This window comes from Bubalus kerabau, chromosome 5 (assembly GCF_029407905.1).
Source record: "Bubalus kerabau isolate K-KA32 ecotype Philippines breed swamp buffalo chromosome 5, PCC_UOA_SB_1v2, whole genome shotgun sequence".
Classification (NCBI taxonomy): Eukaryota; Metazoa; Chordata; class Mammalia; order Artiodactyla; family Bovidae; genus Bubalus; species Bubalus kerabau.
In genome coordinates, this window is record NC_073628.1 from 94,242,055 (window position 1) to 94,267,474 (window position 25,420).

The 25,420-nt window shown below is 36.6% G+C and overlaps 1 protein-coding gene across 8 annotated transcripts in view; it reads left to right on the forward strand.

The window, feature by feature from the left end:
- The window catches only part of DNM3 (dynamin 3), a 660,520-nt gene that overhangs the window by 270,676 nt on the left and 364,424 nt on the right, over positions 1-25,420 (forward strand). For 6 of the 8 annotated variants that reach the window (XR_008714900.1, XM_055582241.1, XM_055582242.1 and 3 more), the window contains exons 11-14: positions 1,508-1,594; positions 5,726-5,796; positions 16,654-16,705; positions 17,537-17,566. Coding sequence is in view for 7 of the 8 variants with exons in the window: in XM_055582241.1 (XP_055438216.1) it covers positions 1,508-1,594; positions 5,726-5,796; positions 16,654-16,705; positions 17,537-17,566 (240 nt within the window). In the remaining variant the exon portion in view is untranslated. The remainder of the gene's footprint in view (positions 1-1,507; positions 1,595-5,725; positions 5,797-16,653; positions 16,706-17,536; positions 17,567-25,420) is intronic. The other 2 variants (XM_055582239.1, XM_055582243.1) reach the window with 1 other exon arrangement.

Below are 25,420 nucleotides of genomic sequence, written 5' to 3' on the forward strand. Positions count from 1 at the left end.
TATTAGATATTATTTGGAATGGCTTATTACATCCCATTAGTAGACTTAACCTTAATTTATTTAACATCATTGGTTACCTAGGTGGTTTATAAAATTATGTTTATTTGTCTTATTGTTGCTTTTCCAAGTAATGCTATGATGAATTTCCTTATTATTTTAGAATCTCATGAAATAATTAGGCTGATGCCTGTATGTGTCTTTAAGATTGTTGATACATATTGCCAAATTGCTTAACAGAAAGATTATTCTCATTGACATCCCTTCAGCAAGTTTAAACTGTGCTAGTTTTAATATACCTTCACGTGCATTGTCTTATAAAAATAATTATAGCAATTTGACAACATAATGGTTATTATCTCTCTTTGCATTACTCTCTTTGTACAGTGTGATATTTCTCCCTGCTTAATGACCATTAAATTTCTTTTTAAATTAAGTCATGTTTTTTTGATCTTACTAATTTGCAAGTGCTTTTTAATATAAATGGAATTAAAATTTGCTTGTCATAAGCCATGAATTTGCCCACTTTTCTCTGAAGACCACACCCTTGCTCTCTGCACTGAACTTCCTTTACTTCTTTGACTACTCATTGTCCCTGTCCTCCAGCACCTTATACACATTCCTGTGCTTGGCAAGCTCCATTCTTCCCACAACCATTCCCACACAACTTTACCTGACTACATCCTCTTTTTAGATTAGGCTTCATTGAACATCCTTGTATCATCCTTTTCTTCTTCCTCCTTATACTGAGAACAACTATAATTCATTCATTCACTTTTGCAAACTAAATTTTGGACAGTTACCTGAATAATTTATATGGGATAAGTGATTGACATGTATTATTTTATAGTTTTGCCAAAAACATGTACATAAAAGCCCATATGTTAGGGGAGAATTTTTTTAAAAAATGATCTCTCTGGTTCATGGAATGAATCATCCTCAAAGAGTTATGGACATGACCATGAACTCTAATGTCCTTGGGTTGGAATTCAGGACCCACTGATTTTGAACTGTAGAGTCTTGGGCAAGTTATTTAACCTCTCTAGGCTTTGTTTTCCTCCTCTATAAAACGAGGTTAATAATCAGATCTATCTTTTATGACTATTGTGCATTTTTGAATGAGATAATTCATGCAGTGCTGGACCGTGGTAAGCACTCTATAAATGTTAGTCATTATCGTCCTTTTCATCCTCATTTCTGTCTTCTTCATCTTTGAACTTTATTAAGTGCTAACTCTGTACAGCAGAGTGCTGGATGCTATCTGGGTTTCTGTTTTCTTTGTAGGGAATTGCTCTGCTGGTTTTGAAGTGTTTTATCTCAGATTATATAGTTACTTCTGTTTGTAGTTTGTGAAATCTCTTCTGTCACTCTGCCATTCTTCTTTAGGCTATTTCACTTCTGCTTACAGAACGGTAATGCATGTCTTCTGGAATATAACATAACTTATCTCTTTCTTTTTTGGCAGTATAAATATTTGAGTATTAACACTGAGATCTGTTTCTCTTGATAGCTGGCAAACTTCCCCAGACTCTGTGAGGAAACGGAAAGGATTGTTGCTAACCACATTCGTGAGCGAGAAGGGAAGACAAAGGACCAGGTGAGGAGAGACCGTCCCTGGTGGGCAGGGTCCTTGTGGGAAGTGGAAGGTCTCTCCAAGGTTGTTTGGTGGTCTCCAAGAGTTGGTGTATCCCTGAATGGAAAAATAAAGAACTGAGAACACCACCACATATGTTTATTTTTATTTATTTATGAATATTATACATGTGTTGCTATACTAACAGCTTATGTATATGTTAAAAATATAAACATATATAAAGACTTTAGAAAGATAGCATTTAAAGCACAGTAATAGGATTTCCATAATTGTTTCCTCAATGCTTTATGAATCATCATGTATACCCTGGGCATGTATTAATACACCCTCCACTTTGAAAACCACTAATCCAGAAACATACCAGATTTTTTCTTTGAGATAGGATGTCTTAACTTTTAATGGGCACAGATGGACACCAAAATATTCATAAATTCCTAAAATGTTTTGCAAAATGTTTAGTGCTTTTATTTATTTATTTTTTTGCTTGAAGAGACTGGATAAAGCTACTCATCAGCTTATCCATGGAACCTATGACTAAAAAAATAAAAATGTTTAAGGATATTTAAATTAGTTATAAAAATTTAAAACAGTTATTTAAATATTTAAATAATTTAAAACACTAAGGATATAATATTTTAAGCATTTCTATTTTGTAACTATTTATACATATGGTTGGTAAAGAGTGACCTTGAAATTGTCTTTGAATCTTGGCTAGCTCTATGAATGAAAGATTATTTTTAGGTGAGGATAATTCGTTAAAAAAGTACTACATGAAAATAATAGAAGCTTCCTAAATTTAGGTAGATGTTTTCTTAGTTACTTATAATATTTTGTAAAGGGAAGCAAAAAGGTTTCAGATGCTCTTCAATTCCAGGACACAGCTGCAAGTGTGACAGTGTGGAGAGGACACTGGCCTCTAGCCATGTGTTCACCAGAGAATAACATGTTCTTGAGCAAATCACTTCTTGGGACTGTTGTTTTCTCATGTATAATGTTGAAATGCTGGTCTATATGATCTCTGAAGTCCTCTGCAAGTTAGAATTCTGGGATTTTGTAGTTCTGGAGTGAGTTGGAAAGGAGGAGAGAAAGAACTGGGTAAAAGGAGGAAGGCAGAATAGAAGAGAGAGGTAGACACAAACCATGGGGAGAGAGACATATGCAACATGCCTAAATCAAAAGTGGAAGAAATAGGCTTTGTGACTTAATGGAGATAAACAATTCAATATTAACTCATGAGTCAGTAAAAACTAGCCTGGGTCCTCAGGATATACGACCCTATAGACCAGGAGTTCCCCTGCATACCTGATGTCACGCCTACTGCTGGACCGAGAAACAAATTCTGGTATCAGCTGTACTCCTGACCTTAAGTAAATAAGATAACCATTTTAATTTGTATTTATTCAATGCAATTCAAATGATAATACATTTTACTTAACTCTTATGGATCCTATGTAAAAAAAAATACCAAGGAAAAAGTAGTACAATTATTATCTTAATTATCTTTTGTGTTTATATCTAAATCAGTTGTTAACTTCTTGATGTTTCATGTTTCAGAGATTTGTTGTACTGAAATGACAAACTTATTGTCATGAAGACTGTGGGCTCTGGGTTCAGACTGCCTGAGTTCGAATCCAAGCTCTATCATTTTACTTTCTGTGTAAATGAACAAGTTATTTACAGTTGAGTCTCCTCATCTGGAAGTGAATAATAATGGTAGTTAACTCATAGGCATTTTGTGAACATGAAATAAAGTAATCCAAATCAGGTTCTTAGTTCTTCATTAAGTTGTTCTTGTTGTTGTTCCTAAAGAGCTATGACACACAGTAGACATGAGAAATCATTTTTCCCCTAATTTTTAGATAGACTTTCTCCCATCTACCTTTGATGGAGTGATTAATTCATTCCCCAAGTAGAGTTAAGGGAGGGAGTGAGCATCTCCCTTCTAAGTGACTGTCCCACGTGGCCTGGTCTGACAGTTAACCACCTGAAGAAGCTGGTGTTTGCTACAAGTAATAAAGACATCTGTGGCATAGAAAAAACATTCATGTTTTTGGTAATGTGAACATGTCAGTTTGCATAGATTTCACATTTGAGTTCTGAACTTTATGCTGCTTGAGGCCATATTGGTCAGAGAGTGAGCCATTTCCTTAGGCCTCTGTACGAGAACTGCTCTGAGGTATTCTTGCAGTTTTCTCAAAAAATGGAATTATTACCAACTTCTGCTCTGGAAACTTCTTAGGGAAAAATTCTTGAGAATTAAAATTATGAAAAACCATAAATCTATCTGTGAACTTTTTTATGAAACAGAGGGTTTTTTGGAACTTCAATGTGTGCCTGTTATTCCAGGTGCTCCCATACATCTAAATGCATGTTGAAATGACTGACTTTGTGGGTGATTACTGCTACCAGGAGTGGCTTTACTTTTCTTCAACTAAATATTCAATAGCTGTGGGTGAGAAAGGCAGTGAGAAACTCTGAAAGAGTGAAAAGAAGGAGAAAAAAATGTCCTATTTTCCTTTCCATCCCCCACATGCGACCTGGCTCTTTTCCTAGGATGAACACAGACTCCCAGTTTCCAGGAATATGAATGAGAACAGCCATAGTTGCGATTTTTCTTCCACTTTTCCCCTGTGCTGCAATCCAAGTGAATGTGCGTGAACGGCCAAGATACTCATGACAGCCTTTGGCGATACTGAGAATTATGTAGATATTTTTCTGTTTATGGTGACAATTTATTTGTGCTTAAATATTATGGTTTGTTGATCCAGACTCCTGGCAAATGGATTTGGGGGTATAAAATTTAATAGAATCTGGCTTTATTGTAGGGAGAATAGTGGCAGTGTCACAGATAATCTCATAACTATCACCCCTCCTAACTCTTCAGTTTTCTTCATTAAGAGAAGAAACGAAACTATATGATGCTATGAAAATTTTCATACAAGTATGATATTGTTGACCCAATAGTACCTGGGTATAAACTTTATATTGGTAGTGGGGATGGTTTGGGGTGATTCATTTACTCTTTTTTGGTAGGCCCCTTGGGGTTCACCATAATATTTGGTCAGATGACCAACTGAAATTAGCCATAAAAGCAGAGACCAGAGCATTGGTAATGAGTGAGAAACAAAAATACTTGGCCATGTATTAACTATATGGGAATAAATTGCTCCCTTTAAAGTAAACTGTTCTTCAAGGCTAGTAGAGAGTTATGGAATTTACAGCCAAAACTATTTATCAGGCATGTGTTTTGTGTATCCTGCTAGATTCTGCAGATAGAGTGATGAACAAGTTAAGTATAATCTCTGCCTCCATGGAGCTGACTGTCTTGGAGGGAAGCAAAACATCAAACATAATATAAATAATTAATCACATTTGTGGTAAACAGCTCAAAGAAAAGTATAGGGTTTAATAAATAAAAATATAGCCATGATATATAGATTATATGAGAGTAAATAACATGATCCAACTAGGTCTTGGGCAAGGATCAGAGAAGGCCATCCTGATGAAGCACCTACTGGGGAGCATTACATAGACTTTGCCAGTGAACTGTTATCATGGTGCTTTGATGCACTCAGAAGTCACCTTCAGTGAAGTCTATTGATCTTAAGGAGGTTTTCTATTTATTTGGATATTGCCTTTTTGAGTTGGTTGATGGGATACTTCTCCTGCTGGCCTAGAGGGAGCTTAAAGAGTTAGGAGAGGAGAGGAGAAACAAGAGATGATGTTGCTATTCTGTGGCTAATGTGTAGTGTCTGCAGGAACAGAGTGCTCTGAGCAGCTCCTTGTAGCCTTTTTGCCATGTGTCTTTTTATACATATGTCCTTTTAAATGTTATGCCTACATTTTAGGGGCATAGAATAATTCTAGGTTCTGTGTTAAACTGGCAAAGAGTACATGCCTGTAAACTATAATGCTGTTGTATTCAAGTGTGACTCAGATGTTTCACATAGGTTTTTTGTTTTTGAATTTAGAGTAAAAATTATGAAAGTGTAATGAAAAAAATTAATGCCACTTTTCATTCTAACCAAAACATCCTTTTGAAGTTGAATAAATAATTTGTGGACAATTACTGAATTTAGTGTTTGAGAATATTTAAGATGGGTTTTTACTGAAGTGATTTTCTTTGACTTATAGGTGCTGCTGTTGATCGACATCCAAGTCTCCTACATCAACACCAACCATGAAGATTTCATTGGCTTTGCAAAGTACGTGAAAATCCTTGATTGTCATGTACGTTTCTCCTGCTGGTTTGTCTCAAATATACATTATGAATTTCTCCTACAACCTCATCATCTTTCGAGAGTACATTCTGTGTCAGGATTAACTCTGAGTCAACCTACTGAGGAGGTCCGAGCCTCATGGCCTTGGGGTCATGTTCTCTGGCTAACGGAGCTGACTTCTTTATTGCGCAGCATGTGAAATCATATGTAGCTCAGATACTCCTTGTTTTTGGATGATGATCTGCAGTTTGTACTTGAGCCCCCATGGATAAGCAGTAACAGATGCACATTTAAAATCAGTTTGGGAATAATTTCTCACATAAATTTGAAATATCAAGCACGGTTCACAATATACATGCTATTTGGACATCTGCAAAGAGTCGGACACGACTGAGCCACTGAACTGAACTGAACTGAAGTCAGAATATGGGACTTGCAAGGTAGCTCAGTGGTAAAAAATCTGTCTGCCATTGCAGGAGACTCAGGAGATGCAGGTTTGATTCCTGGGTTGGGAAGATCCCCTGGAGGAGGAAATGGCAATCTACTCCAGTATTCTTGCCAGGAAAATCCTGTGGACAGAGGAGCCTGGCAGGCTACAGTCCATGGGGTCGCAAAGAGTTGGACATGACTGAGCAACATAGCATACACACACACACACACACACAAATCAGAATATAGAAGCTTATTTTTTAAAACTGCCTTTTGTGAACTTGCTGCTGCTGCTGCTAAGTTGCTTCAGTCGTGTCCGACTCTGTTTTTTGGATGAATGTTCTCTTGTCTATATTTATATAAGCTTGTCTATTTATTGCCATTCTATTATACATGTACTGCATTATATGCCAATATTCTATTGCCGTATTCACAGATATTGTCAGGTAAACATTTTTCTTAATTATTCAAGGTTGGTTATTTATTGTGTGACATTTTCAAGACCCTAAATTTACCATTTTTTTCTGTACTTCAGTGGAATCAGTTTTCTAATTGCTTTCAAAGAATTTTGATTCCAACTCTAAAATATGCTAATGGCATGTGAGTGATTCCAACTTTAAGTATATAAAATATAATTTATATAAAAAACAAAGAGACATATGTACTGTTACTTGTACTGTGTATTCAAGAACAGGGACAAATGAAAAAATAAAACACAAGAAAATGTAAAGCTAGACTGACCTAGTTTTACATTTGACTTTGAGGAAACAGATATTTAGGTCATATGATCTAAACGAAACAATGGCCTAAGAAATTTATAGACATGTTTTAGAAAGGAAGGGCACAATTATTCAACAGAACATTGTCTCACTGTAGACGTGGCCTAACCAGTAGTGTAGTTATTACTAGTGTCTGGTACACTAATTTTTGTTTTTGGTACATTCAATTCAGTTCAGTTCAGTTCAATCGCTCAGTCGTGTCCGACTCTTTGCAACCCCATGAATCGCAGCACTCCAGGCCTCCCTGTCCATCACCAACTCCCAGAGTTTACTCAAACTCATGTCCATCAAGCAAGTTTTTTAAAACTGTTTTCTGTCTGTGACTTAAGAGTAAAGTTGTTAGAACACAGTGATTAATGTGTTCCTTTGGACAACTGTCTTTTTAGCCACACTGCCCACTCCAGCTTCTAAATAGGTATTTATTCTACAGACATATCACACAGACCTGCTCCCTTGTCTTCTAGCCCTTCTAGCTCTCACCGTCTGAATTGCTCATTTCCTTCTGCAAAATGACCAGTGGGAAGAAACCTAGACTCTGATGTGCCTTCTTGTCCCTAGGCCCGGAATGGGAACCCAAGAATTTCTACATGATTTTCTGCATAGTCAGTGAACTCCTTGTGGCCTATGCCCAGGCTCTACTCTAATTGCTTCAGTGGTGGTGGGGAATAAGAGCAAAAGAAAAAAAATTGTCTTTTAGAGGTTGTTTAATAATTGAAAAATACAGAGAAATGCATGTAAAAATTTAAACTGACACATTCTCACTTGCTTCTTTGAGGAATTTCAAAGAAAAAGAAATCCTTGAGTCATTCGAAATAACAGGAATGCTGCCTTTCATGTTGATTTTTTATTGGTTACAAATGCCAGTTGGATTCTTATAAAAATGTAGCAGATGTAGATATAAACTCGACACCATAACTTAAAAGTGAAAAGGATATCGCAGTGCTGTTCTGTGGTGGTTATCGCAACTCAAGGACGAAAGATAGAAAAAAATCATAACCGGTTTGGAAAGATTCAAATTTTGAACACATTTTTGTAACCAGCACAATTTAAATTTCACCCCTATGTTCTTCTTGAAGTGTTTTCCCCTCTAGTACTTATTTTTAAAGATAAATGTTCAGAGTTTATATTCTCCAGTAAATTTTAATATTTTTTACCTCAGAAGCTGTTGAACTAAATTATTATATTAGGTTTTCAAATGTAATTTTGCAAATGAAAATACTTCAAGCACAGGCTTTTGATGCAGTCTCTCTCTAATCCAGTTAACAGCCCCATTTTTCCAGCAATGAGATAGATTATGAACTTTTATGATATTGGGGGACTAAAACGAAGCATTGTTCAAACTGCTTTAGAAACCCAGCAATGCACATTTCTCATCTAATTTAAACTGAACACCTAAACTTCTGTTTGAAGGGCTAGTCTGGGAGTCAATGGTCTGAATTCTTTTTCCAGGATTTGCCGCTGATAAGGTTTGGGTTTTGGCAAGTCACTTAGCCTCTCTGTATCTCAGTTTATTGCTCTATCAAATGGAATAATAATTAAAAAAAAATCCTTGTGTTATATACCTTTCAGGATTGTCAGAAATTATGTGAAAGTACTTTTGAAAACTGTGGTGTAATCTGTAAAATTGGGAAAGTGCCATACATACACATTTATACACATATATATGCACATGGAGGAATTTTGTTCTACAAGATGCACAATTTTACTTCATCATGACATTTTAATGACTGGATTATGATTGCCACTAAAAGATTTTTTAGTTGCTGATGTTATCTCCAAATGTAATATTTTGCACTGGGACTCAGAGGTAAATGTTCTTTCCTTTTGAATGCCAAGTTGGAGTACATTTCAGTGTGACATGGGATAATTATGATGATGAAGAAATGTTCATTTCAAAATCACTTTGAGGGGTTATGGTATTTTTGTGTGTGTGCTTTTAAAAATTAAAAAAATATGGTTGTAGCTATAAATTTTAAAGTTGGCAGGAATGCTGTTTCCATGAAGGAAGAAAAGTCAAGCCATATTTGAAGACAATAATGTAAGTATTTTTAAGTTCTGAAGATAGAAAATTAACGTCTGGAGTTGAGGAAAACAAACATTAATTTCATGAGATTTTTAGAGATTTGCCAAAAGAGGAGGACCACCCCTCAAGATTTATAGGATGGTGATGTCCAGAGTATTTTACACATGCAGTTTTTTTTTTCCAACTGGGATGACTTTTTGTTCTAAAAATTACCAAAAAAAAAAAAAAAAAAGGAAAACAAATTGCTAAAAGTGGATTAACGGACAATTAAGTCTTAGAGTAGTGTTCAGGACATTTCAACTCTTCTTTCTGCTATAGAATTTATTCTGCCATGTTGAATATATGGAACTTTTTTTTTCATCTCCCAGCTATTTGTTAAACATGGACCGTAAAATATGTACCATGTGTAACGCGTCCAAGTAAGCACTGCTGTAGACATACTTTGGAATTTCCTGATTTCTGAAGGCTTGATTTTTCAGTCGTAATATACTTTCTGAACCTAAAAGTTTAGTATTCCAGAAGGAAACATTAATTTTCCTCATGACTTAAGGATTTTAATCTGTCATTCTTCCCGGTTGGGAAAAAAAAAAAAACAAAAAACCCTACATTCTATTTTTCTTAATACAACATAATTAGTTTTTGTTATTTAAGAGAATGAGCTATTCTAATTATTCCTTTATTCACTTCCTCTCTTTCTCAGTAATCCTGTTGTCTGAATAGAAAGCAAACTTGTTAGCTGAATGCCTTGGGGAGTGAACTTTCAAATTCTTCTGCTCTTCTCCTTTTTCATGGGCACAGTTTGCCTTCTGAGTTACTAAGATTTATGCAGTCCAGTGGTTTAAGAAAAATGGGCTCCAGATACAGACCGTTAGAATAATATCTCTATGCCACAAGCAGCAGACTGAGGTCTGTTTTTCAATCTGCTGAGTAGGTCTCTCCACCTGTTTTCTCACAGTTGAAATGATAGTGTGCAGATTTCAGTTCTTGTTATGTGAGCACCATGAAAATTCTATGGGTGGTAACATTCATTATATCTCTTTCCTGATCCCCTGGAATGCCTCTGTTACCATTTTACACAAGGAAGTATATGTGAACCTTGGCACCAAATTCCAGAACCATTGTGATCTTTCCCTTTATATTTTTTTCTGTGTCCCTAATAGATAATCTTACTCCATTATTATGATGTCTCTAGTTCCTATTCTTATATGAGAGTGTTCTTTCTCTTATGGAATTAAAACTTAGGTATTAGATTATAGCAAGATCCTTCTTTTGATTCCTTTGCCAATTTAGGAATTTAATGCTTGGTCACTCACTAGGACTGTTATCAGGTAGAAATATAGGACTGAGCAACTTCAAGGATGTTATTAATATCATTATCTATTTAAAGAAGATACAAATTCCAGTGTTTCAAGCACTATTTAAAAATAAGTGGACTTGCACTTTTCTCTTTCATTTTCAAATCTGTTATTTTAAACTTTTTCATCTTTAAAATGAGTCTTAGGAGGTAAGTTTTCTTTCTTTTATAGGCCCCCAATTTCTGTAGGGTTTTCTTGCATAATAGCCTGAGACTTCACTAAAGATCCCTCAAGGACAGTAAATATCATGTAGTTATCTTCTTCCTTTGGCTTCTATATGATTGGATGGAGCCAAGCCTACTTACGATAGGTTGCATTCCTGGGACTCTCAGGAACTGTTTAAAATCTTCTTGCTTCAATAGCCTTCCATTGTCCCCTGACTTTCCTCTTTATGCTCTAGCCATTTCTTCTCATTTTTGTTTTGGAACTCTTTATACTCTGATCAAGGCTTAAAAACTGCTTTTATCAGTATTCTCCTGTAGACCCCTTTCTCACTCATTGCCCTGTCCCTGTCTATGTTACCCACTGCAGTGGTTTCAGTTACCAGCTTTATCTGATTCCTCTAAATCTAGATCTCCATTCCAGAACTTTTCTTGGACTGTTACCATATTTCACTACATCCTGGGCATTTCTACTTGTATATCCTATGGAAGCCTCAACTCAGTATTCCCCCCAAAAACTCATCATTTGATATAATTCACTTTTCCTCCATTGTTCCGGTAACTCCCAGTTGCTCAATCAGAAACCTGAGTGTCTTTCTTTACTCTTTGTTCCCCTCATCCTTATTTCCTTCCGTGTTAACCAAGTCCATATGATTCTACCCTATAGCATTTTTTGAATTTGTCTACTTCTTCCCATCACTATTGCAACTACTAAAGTCAGTCTTCTTTTGATTGGATTATTACAACAGTCTTTTTGCCCTTTGTCATGTTCTTTCTTATTCCTTCTGGGATTCCTGTTACTTTTAGAATAAAGTCTAAACTTGTTAGTGTGGTTTCCAAGGCCCTACGGAAAATGTCTTTTTTTTTTTTTTTGCTTGTCTCTTCAGTCTATTCTATTGTTACTATTCATCTCTATCCCACCCCCTAACTGTGCTCTAGCCAGACTGGCTGCTTTTGGATTCCTAAATGTACCATACTCTTGCTGCAGCACATGCCTATGGCACACATCTTCAAATTGTTTAAATTTCCTATTGCAGAGAAACATTAAGAATCTGGTTGTAAATAACTCTGGTTGTTGTTCAGTCATTCAGTCATGTCCAACTCTGCAACTCAGTGGACTGCAGCATGCCAGGCTTCCCTGTCCTTCACAATCTTCTGGAGTTCACTCAAACTCATTGAGTCCATTGAGTTGGTGATGCCATCCAACCATCTCATCCTCTGCCATCTCCTTCTCCTCCTGCCTTCAATCTTCACAGCATCAGGGTCTTTTCCAATGAGTTGGTTCTTTGCATCAGGTAGCCAAAGTATTGGAATTTCAGCTTCAACATCAGTCCTTCCAATGAATATTTAGGGTTGATTTCCTTTAGGATTTGCTGCTTTGATCTCCTTGCTGTCCAATAATCTTGGTATCAAAATATTTTCCACAAAATTTCTTAAGAAATTATTGTAAACCATGCAAGTGGTGAGAGAGGTGAGATACTAATTAATGCAACACACCATTGGCCATCAGGGAGCAGACCTTGTTGGAGGGGAATTAGAGACCTGCCTATAACATAGTCCTGTTTATAGAATACAGGCACAGATCCAGAGCTTGTGCAGTTCGTGGGAAGGAGAGATAACTGGAGGTTCTGAGAACGCATAATCCAGAAATGGTACTGGCTTTGATTTTGAAGGCTGGGCAGGATTCCAACAGTCATAGGGAGGGGTTAAGTCTGGCTGCTTCCTGTCTTCCCTGGTTCAGAGTCAGTACTGCCTATTTCAGGGAAGTATTATTTAATAAAACACTTCTTTGATCATGCTACTTTCTGGCTCAGAAATTTTAAATACTTTCTGCTGCCTTCAGTGTAATGACCAAATTCTCCATAATTGGCCCTAACATAGAGTTATTGTACTAGGTGGCTTTTAAGGTCATTTACAAAACCAAGTCTATGGTCCTATAATTTTTACCATAATAATATTTTTTTTTTTTGTACAGCTTCCCTACATGCCCCGTCTTTCTACCTACTAGCTTTGCATATGCTACTGCATTCTCTTAGAATGCAGTTGATTTTCTTCCTCTATTAAAACTGTACTTCAAGTTTTCTATGAAAATCTCAAATCAGATCAGACCAAAAATGATCTTTTTTGTCTCTGAACATTCAGAGAAATTACCGTGCGCAATTTATTTGATAAATGGTCACACATACCCCTTGGCACATTCTTATATTATTACAGTCTTTTATTGCACATGCACATGGACATGGATAGAAACAAATAATGCAAAAAAATCTTTTTGAGCTGAGGTAAAAGTGGATTACTTTTCTTTGCATGTCTTTCAGTGTGCTCTTATTTTTATACAATTTAAACATCTTGTTGTATACTTTCAAAATCATTATGTCTCAACATTAAACTAATTAACCTAATTTGCTCTCATGTGTTTTAATGTTCTGGTGAAGGCTTCCACAGTGACTTGTGTGTAGTTGGAATTTATATGATTAATAACAAATATATACACAGATAATAAGATATGGTGGTAATTATATCCCATGTTTGAAAGAGAGGCACTTTTATTGGCTTTCTATTGCAGCTTCACAAATTTATTCTTTCAGAGCTTATCCCTTTGTTATTTGTGTTTTGTGTATGTATATCACTACCCACACTAGATAAATTGTAGGCTCTCATTACAAGGACCATACCTTATTTATGTTTATATGTTCCACAGAGTGCCTTTCAGATAATTGATACCCTAAAGTTTTTTACTTATGTCAAATTAAAGCATTATATGTAGGTGTGTTGTACAGTATTGCAGAGATAACCAGTTAAAGACCTATCACCAAGGATATATCCAAAGACTTAAATGAACTTCCAAGTCCTTACATGGTTTTCTGTGAACACATTTTTTAAATAAGTATTTTGAGATACTTTCAGTTCAGTTATCATTGCATTCCTAAGGATTATGATAAAGGATATTTTCTAACTAGGCAGCTTATTTTTTATTATAATGTTACTTAACGGAGTAACCTTAAGTACCTAAATACATCATTAATGACAGTATCTTTGGATTCATGGGACCAGTTGCTGCAAAAAAGATTATTTTTTTTAGGTGAAGAGTAAGGTAATTTAGTATTTGTTCTAACACTAATATCTGAGTAGATTGTAAAATAAATGTCTTTTCCCCCTGAATATTGTTACAAGTGATAGATCCTATACATGCATTATTTAGTAGCTGAATATTCTTTGTCAGCGGAACATCTCTCCTGGTAGATTTCATAAGCATCTGAGAGTGACTTTGCATCTCAAGGAATCTTGGATCTAAAAGGCACTTAAGAAGTGCCTAGTACAATCCCTCACTCCTTGTCTCTGTCTCTCTGTCTCTTAACACACACACACACACACACACACACACACACACACTTTATAGCCAAGAAAGCCAAGAAACTAAGGTCCATTTAGGTCATACTGTTTGCCTAAGTTAGCACAAGGAGTCATCCACAATCTATTTTTTTGCTTTACATTCAGCTTCTTTTATATGATTTTAAGGAGACCCATAGATAATTCGAGGGTCCCCAATAGTTCACCTACTCCAAAGTAAACACCTATAAGTCTGCCATAGTTTGAAGTTACCACTACCAGTCAGTGATTTATTTTAAAATAGTTCCCCTTTAGAGAACTCCAAAACACAAGTAGATGCTTGGGAGAGATGGCCATATCCATGAAGAAGGCATGGTCACTTTGTAGTAGTAGTTTTCCCGTTTCTTCCCAGAAGAGAGAAGAAAGCTTGGAGGATTCTGGAGAAAGAAAGCATAGGGTCTGAAGCCCCAGGAAGAGTAGTAGACACTCTGTGCCTCAGGGTACGGTGGACAGTCAGAAGTCAGTGTGGGCCACAGATCCAACATTCACCTCGTTCACAACCTCACCACAAATACCTGAGTAATATAGATGTGGATTATGAATAGAAGCTTAGAGAGAGGTGAATCTCATAGTGATTAAGGAAATTACACATTTAACTAAAAACTAGAAAAATAAGAACTGAAGGAGAAAAGCTAAACTCTGAAATTAGCAAAGTGAAAAAGAAAGATGCACACAAAATATCTTTAGTAATCAAATACAGTGTGGCCTTTCAGCACCTACCTCTTCACCTCCCTCAGGTATATGTAGTATATAGTTTTTTTATGAGTATAAAGGGAAACAGCTTAAATACATCACGGGAGATTATAAAAGATTGCCATTTTGAGCAACTGTTCTAAGTGTGGTGTTGATTTCTGATGTGTTACTAAACTATAATATCCCACTACTTTAAACAGTTGACTGATGACCTAAACCTACCTTTCCTCTCTTTTAGGCTATTTCATTCCCCTCTGAAACAGCTTTTATAAACAGCTAAACAACTAGTCAGAGGGCTCAGTATTGCTAGTCTTCTCAAAATAACCAAAATGAGTTGTATTGTCTTATATTGATATGTGTTTACTCATGGACTTATTGAAAGAAAGCCTTTGTTCTTTTGAGAGATAGAGTAATATAATGCCTAATCATGAGAACTCTGGAGTTAAATGTTGGGGTCATATCTGGAATGTCATCTCTTCTGTGCTTATGTCTTAATACCAGCCTCACTGGATTTCTCATTCAACAGATATTTGTTGAATCCAGCTATGCACCAGGTAGTTTCTAGGCACTGGGGTTATAGCAGTGAATGAAACAGGCAAAACTGCCTGCTCGCAAGGAGCTTTCATTCTAATGGAGGGAGGCAGCTAATAAACACACACACACAAATCAGTGGAAACTCTATAGTGTGTTTTAAGGTGAAAAATGCCATAGAGAAAAATAAAATAGCATAACAAGAATGACACTCCATCATGATAGGTCTCACAGAAAAGATAAATTTGAATGAAGACTTGAAGGAGATGGTGTTGGGAGCCGTGCAGGTATATGGTGGGAGTGTAGTTTTGAGGCTGGTGGAGGAGCTAGTGTAAAGTCTTTGAGGTGGGAGTGTGCCTGGTGGGGTTAAAAAAAAAAAAAAAAAGAGATCAGTATGGCTGGACCTCTTTAATGAAAAAAGTGGGAAACAGGAGGAGATGAGTCAAAGAGGTGAGAGTGGGGTTCAGGGACTTTGCAGACCATTGTAAGAGTTTTGACTTTTACCCTAAGTGTAATTGTATTGCATAGCAGTAGAGGGTTTTGAGGAGAAGAATGACATGAACCCCCTTTTAAAAGTATCACTCTGGCTTCTGTGTTGAGACTAGACATTATGGGGACACATGTATAAGCAGAGACCAAACAGTAAGTGATTGTAATGGTGCAAGTAAGAGATAATAGTGGCTTAGGCCAAGGTGGTAGCAATGGAAGTGGTAAAAAGATGTTGAGTTTTAAATACATTTTGAGAAGTAGAATCCATAACATTTTTTGGTGATTTGATATGGAAGTAATAGAAAGAGGAACCAAGGATTTGGCTTAAGCACTTGGAAATGTGGAATTGCCACTAATTAAGAAGGGGAAGAGTGTGGATAGAAAGGAATTTAGGGAGGATACCACGAGTTCAGTTTTGGTAGATTAAGTTTGAGATGCCCATTAGACATCCAGTTGGAAATGGTGAGTTGAAAACATGAGTTGAGAACATATGAGTCTAGTATTGGCAAGATGGGTCCAAGCTGTACTAGCACTTGTTAGCCGAGTAACTTTGGGAAAGACACTTAGCTTCCCTGTGACTCAGTCTCTCCATCTGTTACTATTGGTAACTACCTCACAGGGTTAAAATTTAAATAAAATCACTAATACCTGTAAAGTGCTTAGAACATGACATACACTCAAAAAGTGCTAACTATCAATTTTTAGTGCAACAATCTTGTATGCCTGTGGGACATCACAAATACTGTTATTAACATAGCAATACAACTTTTCTTCCTGTGGTGTATTATTTTTTATATTGTTGTTTTGTGATTAACTGGTTGGTTCTAGAAGTTCCACTGAGTTGGTTTTGCTTCCAGAATTAAACTGACCTGGATTTTTTATATTAGCTCTGCCTCAGTTGATAAATGCCTGTATTTATTTTAGTATCTGTTACTTGCTCAGAAAAAAATCTTATAAGTTTCTTCAGTGCTACTCTCCTTTGCTTTTCTCAGTGCTCAGCAGAGAAGCAGTCAGGTTCACAAGAAAAACACAATTGGAAATCAGGTAGGAATTGTTTAAAAGAATCAGTGCATGCATGCTCCAAAGAATTTGAACTAAATTGCTTGATTGACTTTTTTAACGCAAATTAATCATGTGCAAATTTTGCTGGAAATGTAGCTTTTTGTTTTGTTTTGCTTTTAAAGTTTTTGGAGTGAATTGCATTTTTGTTTGTTTGTTTGTTTTGCCTATTTTATGCAGTTAACCCTATTGATTTATTTTAAATAACTTTTCTGCTATTTGCTCTGCTTTTCAAATTTGACTCCTTGTGTCCTACTTTGCTTGCTTATATTACCCCTAAATTTGATTTAACATCAAACTTGTGAGTCAGTGCAAGGTTAAAATATGGTGAGTAGTTGCATGAGCTTTCTGGTGCTGCTGACTAGTTCACACATTTGCACAGCTTGGTAACAGTGAAGGGACAGCTCATAAAGAAGGCAGCTGTTGGATATAAGATTTAATCTCTGCCACGCCAAATCATGTTGGTTAATGAAGATGTTAATTCCTAAGAAGATCTGATCTTTTGAGTTTTCCTGTTTTGGGCTGACCAGCTGTCTCCAACTAATAGCGCTCTGCAGAGACTGCATTAACTCTGACAGTTTGTTTCTTTTATGTTTTATGTGATAATGAATATTTGCATTGTTATTTCTTTTCAAGTCAAAACAATGATGATTTTATAGTTTTCTTTTTTTTAATTCAGAGGTACAATTATTGAACAAATTGAAACCTCTGCTCTAGAATTTTTTCCATTGTTTTGAAAGGAGAAGAGGTAATAATAGACTTTATTTTAAAAACTTTTTTTTCTGAACTAAAGCATATAATTCTTTGCTATTTCAGGGAACCAATCTTCCGCCTTCAAGGCAAATTGTACGAGCTAAGTTCTGTAAGCTTTACTGTTGCTTTTTCATTTAGCTTCCCAAGGGCACAGTTTGTCTTTAACTGATTAACTCAACTAGCGCTTGCTACTAATTTTTTTAAACTTAGATTGTCTTGTCCATAACACCCTATCATTGAAATAAAAATCCTCTTAAGAGGGTTCATCCCTTCACTGCTAATAACTTGCTGTGATTGAAAGGTATGAACTAGTGAATTCTAAAATGCTATAATAATAAACATTTAACACTGTGGGTGCTTTGATATTTCTCTAATTTTAATGGGCCTTAAAATAATTAAAATCATTAATGACCTTCATCTCTGTCCTTTTATGCTATGTTGTTATGAGATGTAAGCATTTTTCTTCCCCTTGTATGATATTTCCAATAAATGTAGATGACACTTCTAAAAGGTGGGTGAATATTAAACATTTGATTTTGATATACCTGTTGATAACCCTGCCCAATATCAATTATTTATATTTATTCTTTTAAAAAATAATAAAACAAAAAGCAAAATTACATTGATTGACATTTTATACGGCTTAAAGTTTTAAAACCAGATGCTATATCTTCACTTAATGGAATTATAAAATACTGTCAAATTACTAGCATAGGCATTAGAAGAAAGAAGCAATTATTCTCATTTATAGCATGGGTGAGGCAGCCCTGAAGTCTTTCTTCTAGCTATGCATAACTTGAGAATGAGATTGGAGGATGGGTAAATTATTTTCTTCATGATGTTTTGGAAGAAACAAACTTTGTAGCTAGGTATTCCTTGGTTCAAATTCTCCTCTGTCACTTAGTAGCCCTGTGGCCTTGGACAAATTGAACCTGAGTTTGCTCAATTGTGTGATGGGAAGAATAGAAAATTTCTCTGCCAGGTGATTGTGAGAACCAAAAATAACCTCCATAATGAAGTTTGCAGCTTACTAGGTATGTGCCCTATAAAGAGTAGAAACTTTGCTCCAGGCAAGTAGGTGTTGTTTCTTGAAACTTCGGGGAGAAAAAGAATATTAAGTATAAGAAAATTATGAGTTATAAAATGAGAGAATGAAACATTTGGAAAATTAGAAGCTATAGCAATTATTTTGTAGATTACAGTGCCCAGATTAAGTCTAGGTGTGGTATAATGGTTTTATCTATAAAATTTTGTTCATGGTCAGAAGCTCTAGCTCATAGAAGTTTATGCTGATTGGAAAAGCATTAGTATAGTGGCATAAATGCACATTTTAAATCAGATTTGAAAGGAAACTCTGAACATATTGCTTCCAAATGCTAAAATCATGCTAATTGTGTTTCTGTGGCTTTACTTTCACTGAGTACTTCAAAGCCCATGCATTATGAAAGTTTTATAACTCAAGATAATAGAATTGGGGTGAATGTTAGAATACAGATCATATATCCAAAACCTCTGGGGCCAGATGTGTCTTGAGGGTCAGAACTTTCTGGATTTTAGAAAAATATTGTATATATCATATATTATTCAGTATACTGTGGGGTCAGAGGCAGTACTCTGTACTTAAACACATTGTATTTCTGCAGTGAAACAAATGATAATCATACTAAGCAGATTAAACGAAAGACAAAAGTTTTTACATCAATTCAAGGTTTTGCTGCCAAATTTGTTGCTGCTGTTGTTTTAACATTTCATTTTGCTAGTAAGAGGTTATAAACCTGAATATCTTCCTTTCAGAATCAAATCCAATAGTTAAATACAATATATTTTAAAGAATCCTTAATTTTTTTCTGCTTCATAGAAATAAACCATCATAATTTGAAACCCTTTTCTTTATGAATCTGAGTAACTGAGATTGATTTGGATTTATATAAAAATAATTTTTGTCAAATTTGAAATTGGAATTACATTTCTACATTTCCAACCTCCTTCCAGAAGCTCTGTTTAATTTTTTTTTTTTTTTTTTTGCTTATCAAGAAGCCCCATACCATGGAGTCTTGGAGTCCAGCCTGCTAATTGATGTCAGCTTTTATGGTTGTTGGGACTAAAATACTCCGTTCTATCCTAGCAAATGCTTCATCCATTCTAATATCCACTTTGGGCTCCTGATTGTAAGAGATGGCTATGCAGAATCTGTCTGAAATATTTTAGAAGGATATAAAGAAAGAAAAATTCCTCCTTAAAGTCTAAATCCCCATTTGTTTCTGTCTGCCTAGAAATTTGCTTGCTTAGAAATTTTCCTACAAGATGGTGTCAGCAAATGTATGAAAAAATAAATGTGAACACACAATTAGCCTAAAGTTGCACTGCCCAGAAATTTCAGTGTAAACTTCCTTCACCTCTTCACTCAGCACATGTGTATTTGAAACCTATGAGTGTCAAAAACTATGGTAGACATTAGAATGATGACTAAATCATGGGCCCTACTATCAGGGAGCTCACATTCCAGTGGGGATGATGTTAAGTGATTGGAGTCTGTCTCCCTTTTCAAGGTTAGCTCTTTCTGATACTTCACGCTTAATGGAAACACCACTTCAGTAAGAGGCTGGTCCTGAAGATTGAATCTAACGTCATCACCTTCCCTCCCCCAAATCTTGCCATTATTATCTTGTTTATTTATTATTTTTTATTTTCTTTCACTAGGACAGTAAGCTCCATTAAAGCTATTTTTGTGTGTATGTGACCATGAAAGCAGTGGAGTAGTATTGTAAGGTTTTAAGTGCAATCATAATAATACTTTGGAAAGATCATTCTGCTTATAGTGTGGAAGGAGGCTGTTGCAGACAAAAGATTATGATGATCTGGGCTAGCTAAGCTCTCTGTACTAGGTTTGAGAAGAAGCTGATGAATTCAGGAGATATTAGGAAGGAATTTAGGATATTAGGCAGGTATTAGGTAGAAAGCGAAAGGATTTGTGATGAATCAGATGTTGAAGAGAAGTCTGGGGATTGTCAGCGGTGCTGTCCAGACATGTGATATAGGCACAGATAAGGTGGTGGTGCTCTTCATAGAGAAAGGAACATACTGAGGAAGGATAGTTACATTGAGTATGAGTCACTATGGAAGACTGGAGTGAAAATGTCCAGTGGGAAATTGGATTAAAGTGTCTAGACTTCAGAAGAGACAGAGAACTGTTTATTCCCAAAATAGGGGACAACTAAAGATTTCCAGTAGGGAACAGATATCATCTGATTTATATGTTGGAAAGATCTGTATGTTAGCCATATGAAGTGATTTGGAGGAATAAAACTAAATATATGGAAATTGATGAAGACATTTTTGAAATAATTCAGGTAAGAAAATACAAATGTCAGCAGCAGGAGGTACATAGGAGAAGGGTAGATTCAAGATATATTTAGAGGATGAAGAGAGTTATAAATAGTTGTGGAGTGGGGGGCAGTGTGAAGTCATTCTCCCAGGCTATGGCTAAGGAGGTCTGGTGACAGGGAGTACAGATGAGGGAGGAGCAGATTTCAGTGGAGGTGAGAGAAGTGGTGATTTCAGTTTTCAGATACATTTTTTGTGCCTAATGGAGATGTCAGTAGAGTTTGAGGTTCACGACTTGTCTAGGCTGGAGATATGTTTTACAGTTGTCAATGTATACATCAGAGGTGAAGCCATAGAAGTAGATGAGATCACCTCAGAGAATAAGAACAGAAGGAATTGTGGGATTTAAAGGACTATGGAGAAAGAAGAGTTGGGACAGATCAAGGAACTGAAAAGGAGCCTCAGAAGTGATTAAAGAGATAGGAAAACTTGGAGAATAGTAGAAGGAAAGTTCAAGGAAGAGAAAGTTTCAAAAAGAGAGTGGTCAAGTAGTATTAGATATTTCCAAGGACTCAGGAAACACCAGGGAAGTTGTCAAATGAATGGACTGGTAGAAGATCCCGTGCATCACATGGACAACCCACGGTAGTACCAGTCCTCTTGGCCTTGTGAATTTACTTTTCTACTCCACAGCTGGGAGGGAGAATAAAGCTGAGAAAGCAGACAATGGAATTAGTACCCTGAACTGAAGTTTTTCCGGGTAGGCAGCTTATAAGGTCAAGAGAGTTAAATGAGTTAAAGTTTTAAAGAAAGACAGGCTGAAAGAAAGGATTATATAATATGAATGGTTTTGATTAATGTACTAGTCAGGACATTAGGAGAAGTTAACTAACAACACCAGAATTTCAGTAGCTTAATAACAGTTTAATTCACCTTGCTATAAGAAGTCAATAAAACTCCTCTTGGTGGGGCTGGATTGAGGCACTCTTGCTTCACACAATCAGTCATGGACTTTCGACTTCGTTTCATTCTTCTAACGGATAGGAAAGAAAGAAGCCTGAGTGAGGGAGGTTTATAAGGACCAGGCTGGAAGTGGCATACATCTTTTCCATTTCTATTCCATTGACCAGAACTCAGTCATGGCCTCACCTCGCTGCAAAGGGAACAGGAAAATATAATATGAGATTGGGCCCAGAAAAAAGAAAAGACAAAAGATGATATTTATTGAAGATTGAAAGAAAATTGGCAAACCAGGGCACTGTTTTTGAAATTAGAGAAAATATGTACCAGGATTAAGGGGGGAAAGGGTAGGGTTGGAGGTTGAAGTCAGTGAACAGGATGTCATGTCTCAAGGTTTAAGAGGGAAGAGAATGCCACCTTAAAGTCATAGATGTTATTGGAATAAGAAGGAACAGACATTGGAGGAGAGGAATGACAAATGATAGCTACAGATATTTGTGAAATGCTCTCTTCAGAAGGTCTGGGTAGTAAAGAGAAATAGCGATGAATTTTTTCAGAGTTGAATGTGTTAAGGGTTGGGATATATTGAGGCTAGGAGGATTGATATGGCTTTTACATGAGCAGGAAGACACAGTTGACATGCTCCTTGGCCCAAACTGCATCCACTTGCAATTGTATATCTAGGAAGACCTTTTCCTTTGGCAGGGAGCATAGCAGGTTCTTACAGGGTATTTCCTGCTGCTGCTGCTGCTAAGTTGCTTCAGTCGTGTCTGACTCTGTGTGGCCCTGTAGACGGCAGCCCACCAGGCTCCTCCATCCCCGGGATTCTCCAGGCAAGAACACTGGAGTGGGTTGCCATTTCCCTCTCCAATGCATGAAAGTGAAAAGTGAAAGTGAAGTCGCTCAGTCGTGCCCGACTCCCAGCGACCCCATGGTTCCTAATGTCTTGTTATCCATTTTGTTTCCCACCAATGTGCCTTCTGTTACTTTCACTTTACAATCAAGTATGAAATTTGGTTTTCCCAAACTTCCAAGTCTGCTAATAACTGGATTCTCAACCTTCTTGAATTGTAGGCTGAGTTAAAAAGAACTTTTTATCAACACCGGGTCTCTTCCCTCACTCCTTTAGGAAAGCTAGTTTTAGTAGACAGTAATATCTTTTCTTTAGGACCTCTCTAAGTCTAAAAAACCTCAACACACTCCAACATTCTAAAATTTTTCTATTAACATCCCTAGTTCTTCAATCTCTGTAAGTAATAGTTTGAGGCCACTGTTAAAAGAGGTGAGAGTTTAGTCAGCTATTTTACAGGTGGGTAACAAAGACTGCCAACTTCCTAGGCTACAGTAGAGAACTCCTCAAGCCCTCCTTCCTTCTTTGTCCACTCAGCTAATTCTACCTTTCAGGGCCAGTCACTTTTAATTCTCACATTCATGTGACTTCTTGGTATCAATATCTATATCAGGTTTCTTTCAGACATAAATTTCAGAAGAACTCAATTTAAATGACCTTGGAAACAAAGGTGAATTAATTAGTTTATATGATTGAATAGTTCATGCTGCTGCTGCTAAGTCTCTTCAGTCTTGTCCGACTCTGTGCGACCCCATAGACGGCCTCCTGCCAGACCCCTCTGTCCCTGGGATTCTCCAGGCAAGAACACTGGAGTGGGTTGCCATTTCCTTTTCCAATGCATCAAAGTGAAAAGTGAAAGTGAAGTCGCTCAGTCGTGTCCAACTCTTAGCGACCCCATGAACTGCAGCCTACCAGGCTCCTCCATCCATGGGATTTTCCAGGCAAGAGTGCTGGAGTGGGGTGCCATTGCCTTCTCCAATAGATAGAGTTAAGTACTATTTAATCCATGATGCAAACAGTAATCAAGATGAATTGATTTGATACACCATGATGAACTAGACAAATTCTGGCTTTTGATTCTGCTTCTTTGCTGTTGGCTCCATTCTTCTGCCCCAAAAGATTATAGTATGGCAGCCAGAGTGTTTCATTCCTAGTCTGAATTCCAAAGAAATAGATGAGTCTTCCGGAATTCTCAGAAAAACTCCTTGAGGCTCACTCTGAACAGGCTTGGATCATGTGCTCATTCCTAAACCAATCATGTCCCAGAGAAAGAGATGCACTGATTAGCTTAGATCAGATCACATGGACTGGAATTGTAGGTGATTTCCTCTCCACTTGAAGTCAGAATTATTGTTAGAAGAATAGAGGATATATCCTGGAAGAGGTGCATCAGAGATGATGGCTACAGGTACTTGTTGAGCATTGTTTTTCTTTAGAACAATTTAATTTGGATAATGGGATTCTTGTGTATTTTGTCTTCTTAAAGGAATATAAGCCATCTGAGCCACCAGGGAAGCCAGTAAGATTTTTAATACCACATTATTATAACCTTATTTTCATTTATTGATTAAATTTAATAATTTTTCCAATTCATCCTTTGACTTTCTATCTCCGTCCTCCTTCTCTCTTTTTCAAAATAATTCTACTGACTATACAAAGTTGAGAAGTAATATGGTGCATTGATTCTTTAGAGCTGGAGTTGTAAAGCCACTCTGTGACCATAAGCAAATTATTTAACCTCTCTATTTCTCAGATTTATAATTTATAGTACATTGATAAGGATTATAATTGCCTCATAAGGTTTTTGTAGGTATTAAATGAGATAATACAAGTTAGGTGCCTAGAACAGGGCCTGGCTGATAGTATGTGCTATGTAAAGTACTTCCTATTATTTTTGCTGCTGTTGTTCTATATTTGTATTATTCTGTTAGTCTTCAAAACAGGTAGTAAAATAATTGTTTGTGTATTCAAATTAAACCTTTTGTCCCTTGGAAGTGGGAAGACTGTTACAAAGCAACAGTGTAATGTTCAGTTCAATTCAGTTGCTCAGTTGTGTCCAACTCTTTGTGACCCCATGAACTGCAGCACACCAGGCCTCCCTGTTCATCACCAACTCCCAGAGTCCACCCAAACCCATGTCCATTGAGTCAGTGATGGCATCTAACCATCTCATCCTCTTTCATCCCCTTCTCCTCCTGCCCTCAATCTTTTCCAGCATCAGGGTCTTTTCAAATGAGTCAGCTCTTCGCATGAGGTGGCCAAAGTATTGGAGTTTCACCTTCAACATTGGTCCTTCCAATGAACACCCAGGACTGATCTCCTTTAGGATGCACTGGTTGGATCTCCTTGTAGTCCAAGGAACTCTCCAGAGTCTTCTCCAATACCACAGTTCAAAAGCATCAATTCTTCAATGCTCAGCTTTCTTTATAGTCCAACTCTCACATCCTTACATCTCACATCCACTGGAAAAATGATAGCCTTGACTAGATGAACCTTTGTTGGCAAAGTAATGTCTCTGCTTTTTAATATGCTGTCTAGGTTGGTCATAACTGTCCTTCCAAGGAGTAAGCGTCTTTTAATTTCATGGCTACAGTCACCATCTGCAGTGATTTTGGAGCACAGAAAAATAAAGTCAGCCACTGTTTCCACTGTTTCTCCATTTATTTGCCATGAAGTGATGGGACCAGGTGCCATGATCTTAGTTTTCTGAATGTTGAGCTTTAAGCCAACTTTTTCACTCTCCTCTTTCACTTTCATCAAGAGGCTCTTTAGTTCTTCTTCACTTTTGCCATAAGGGTGGTGTCATCTGCATA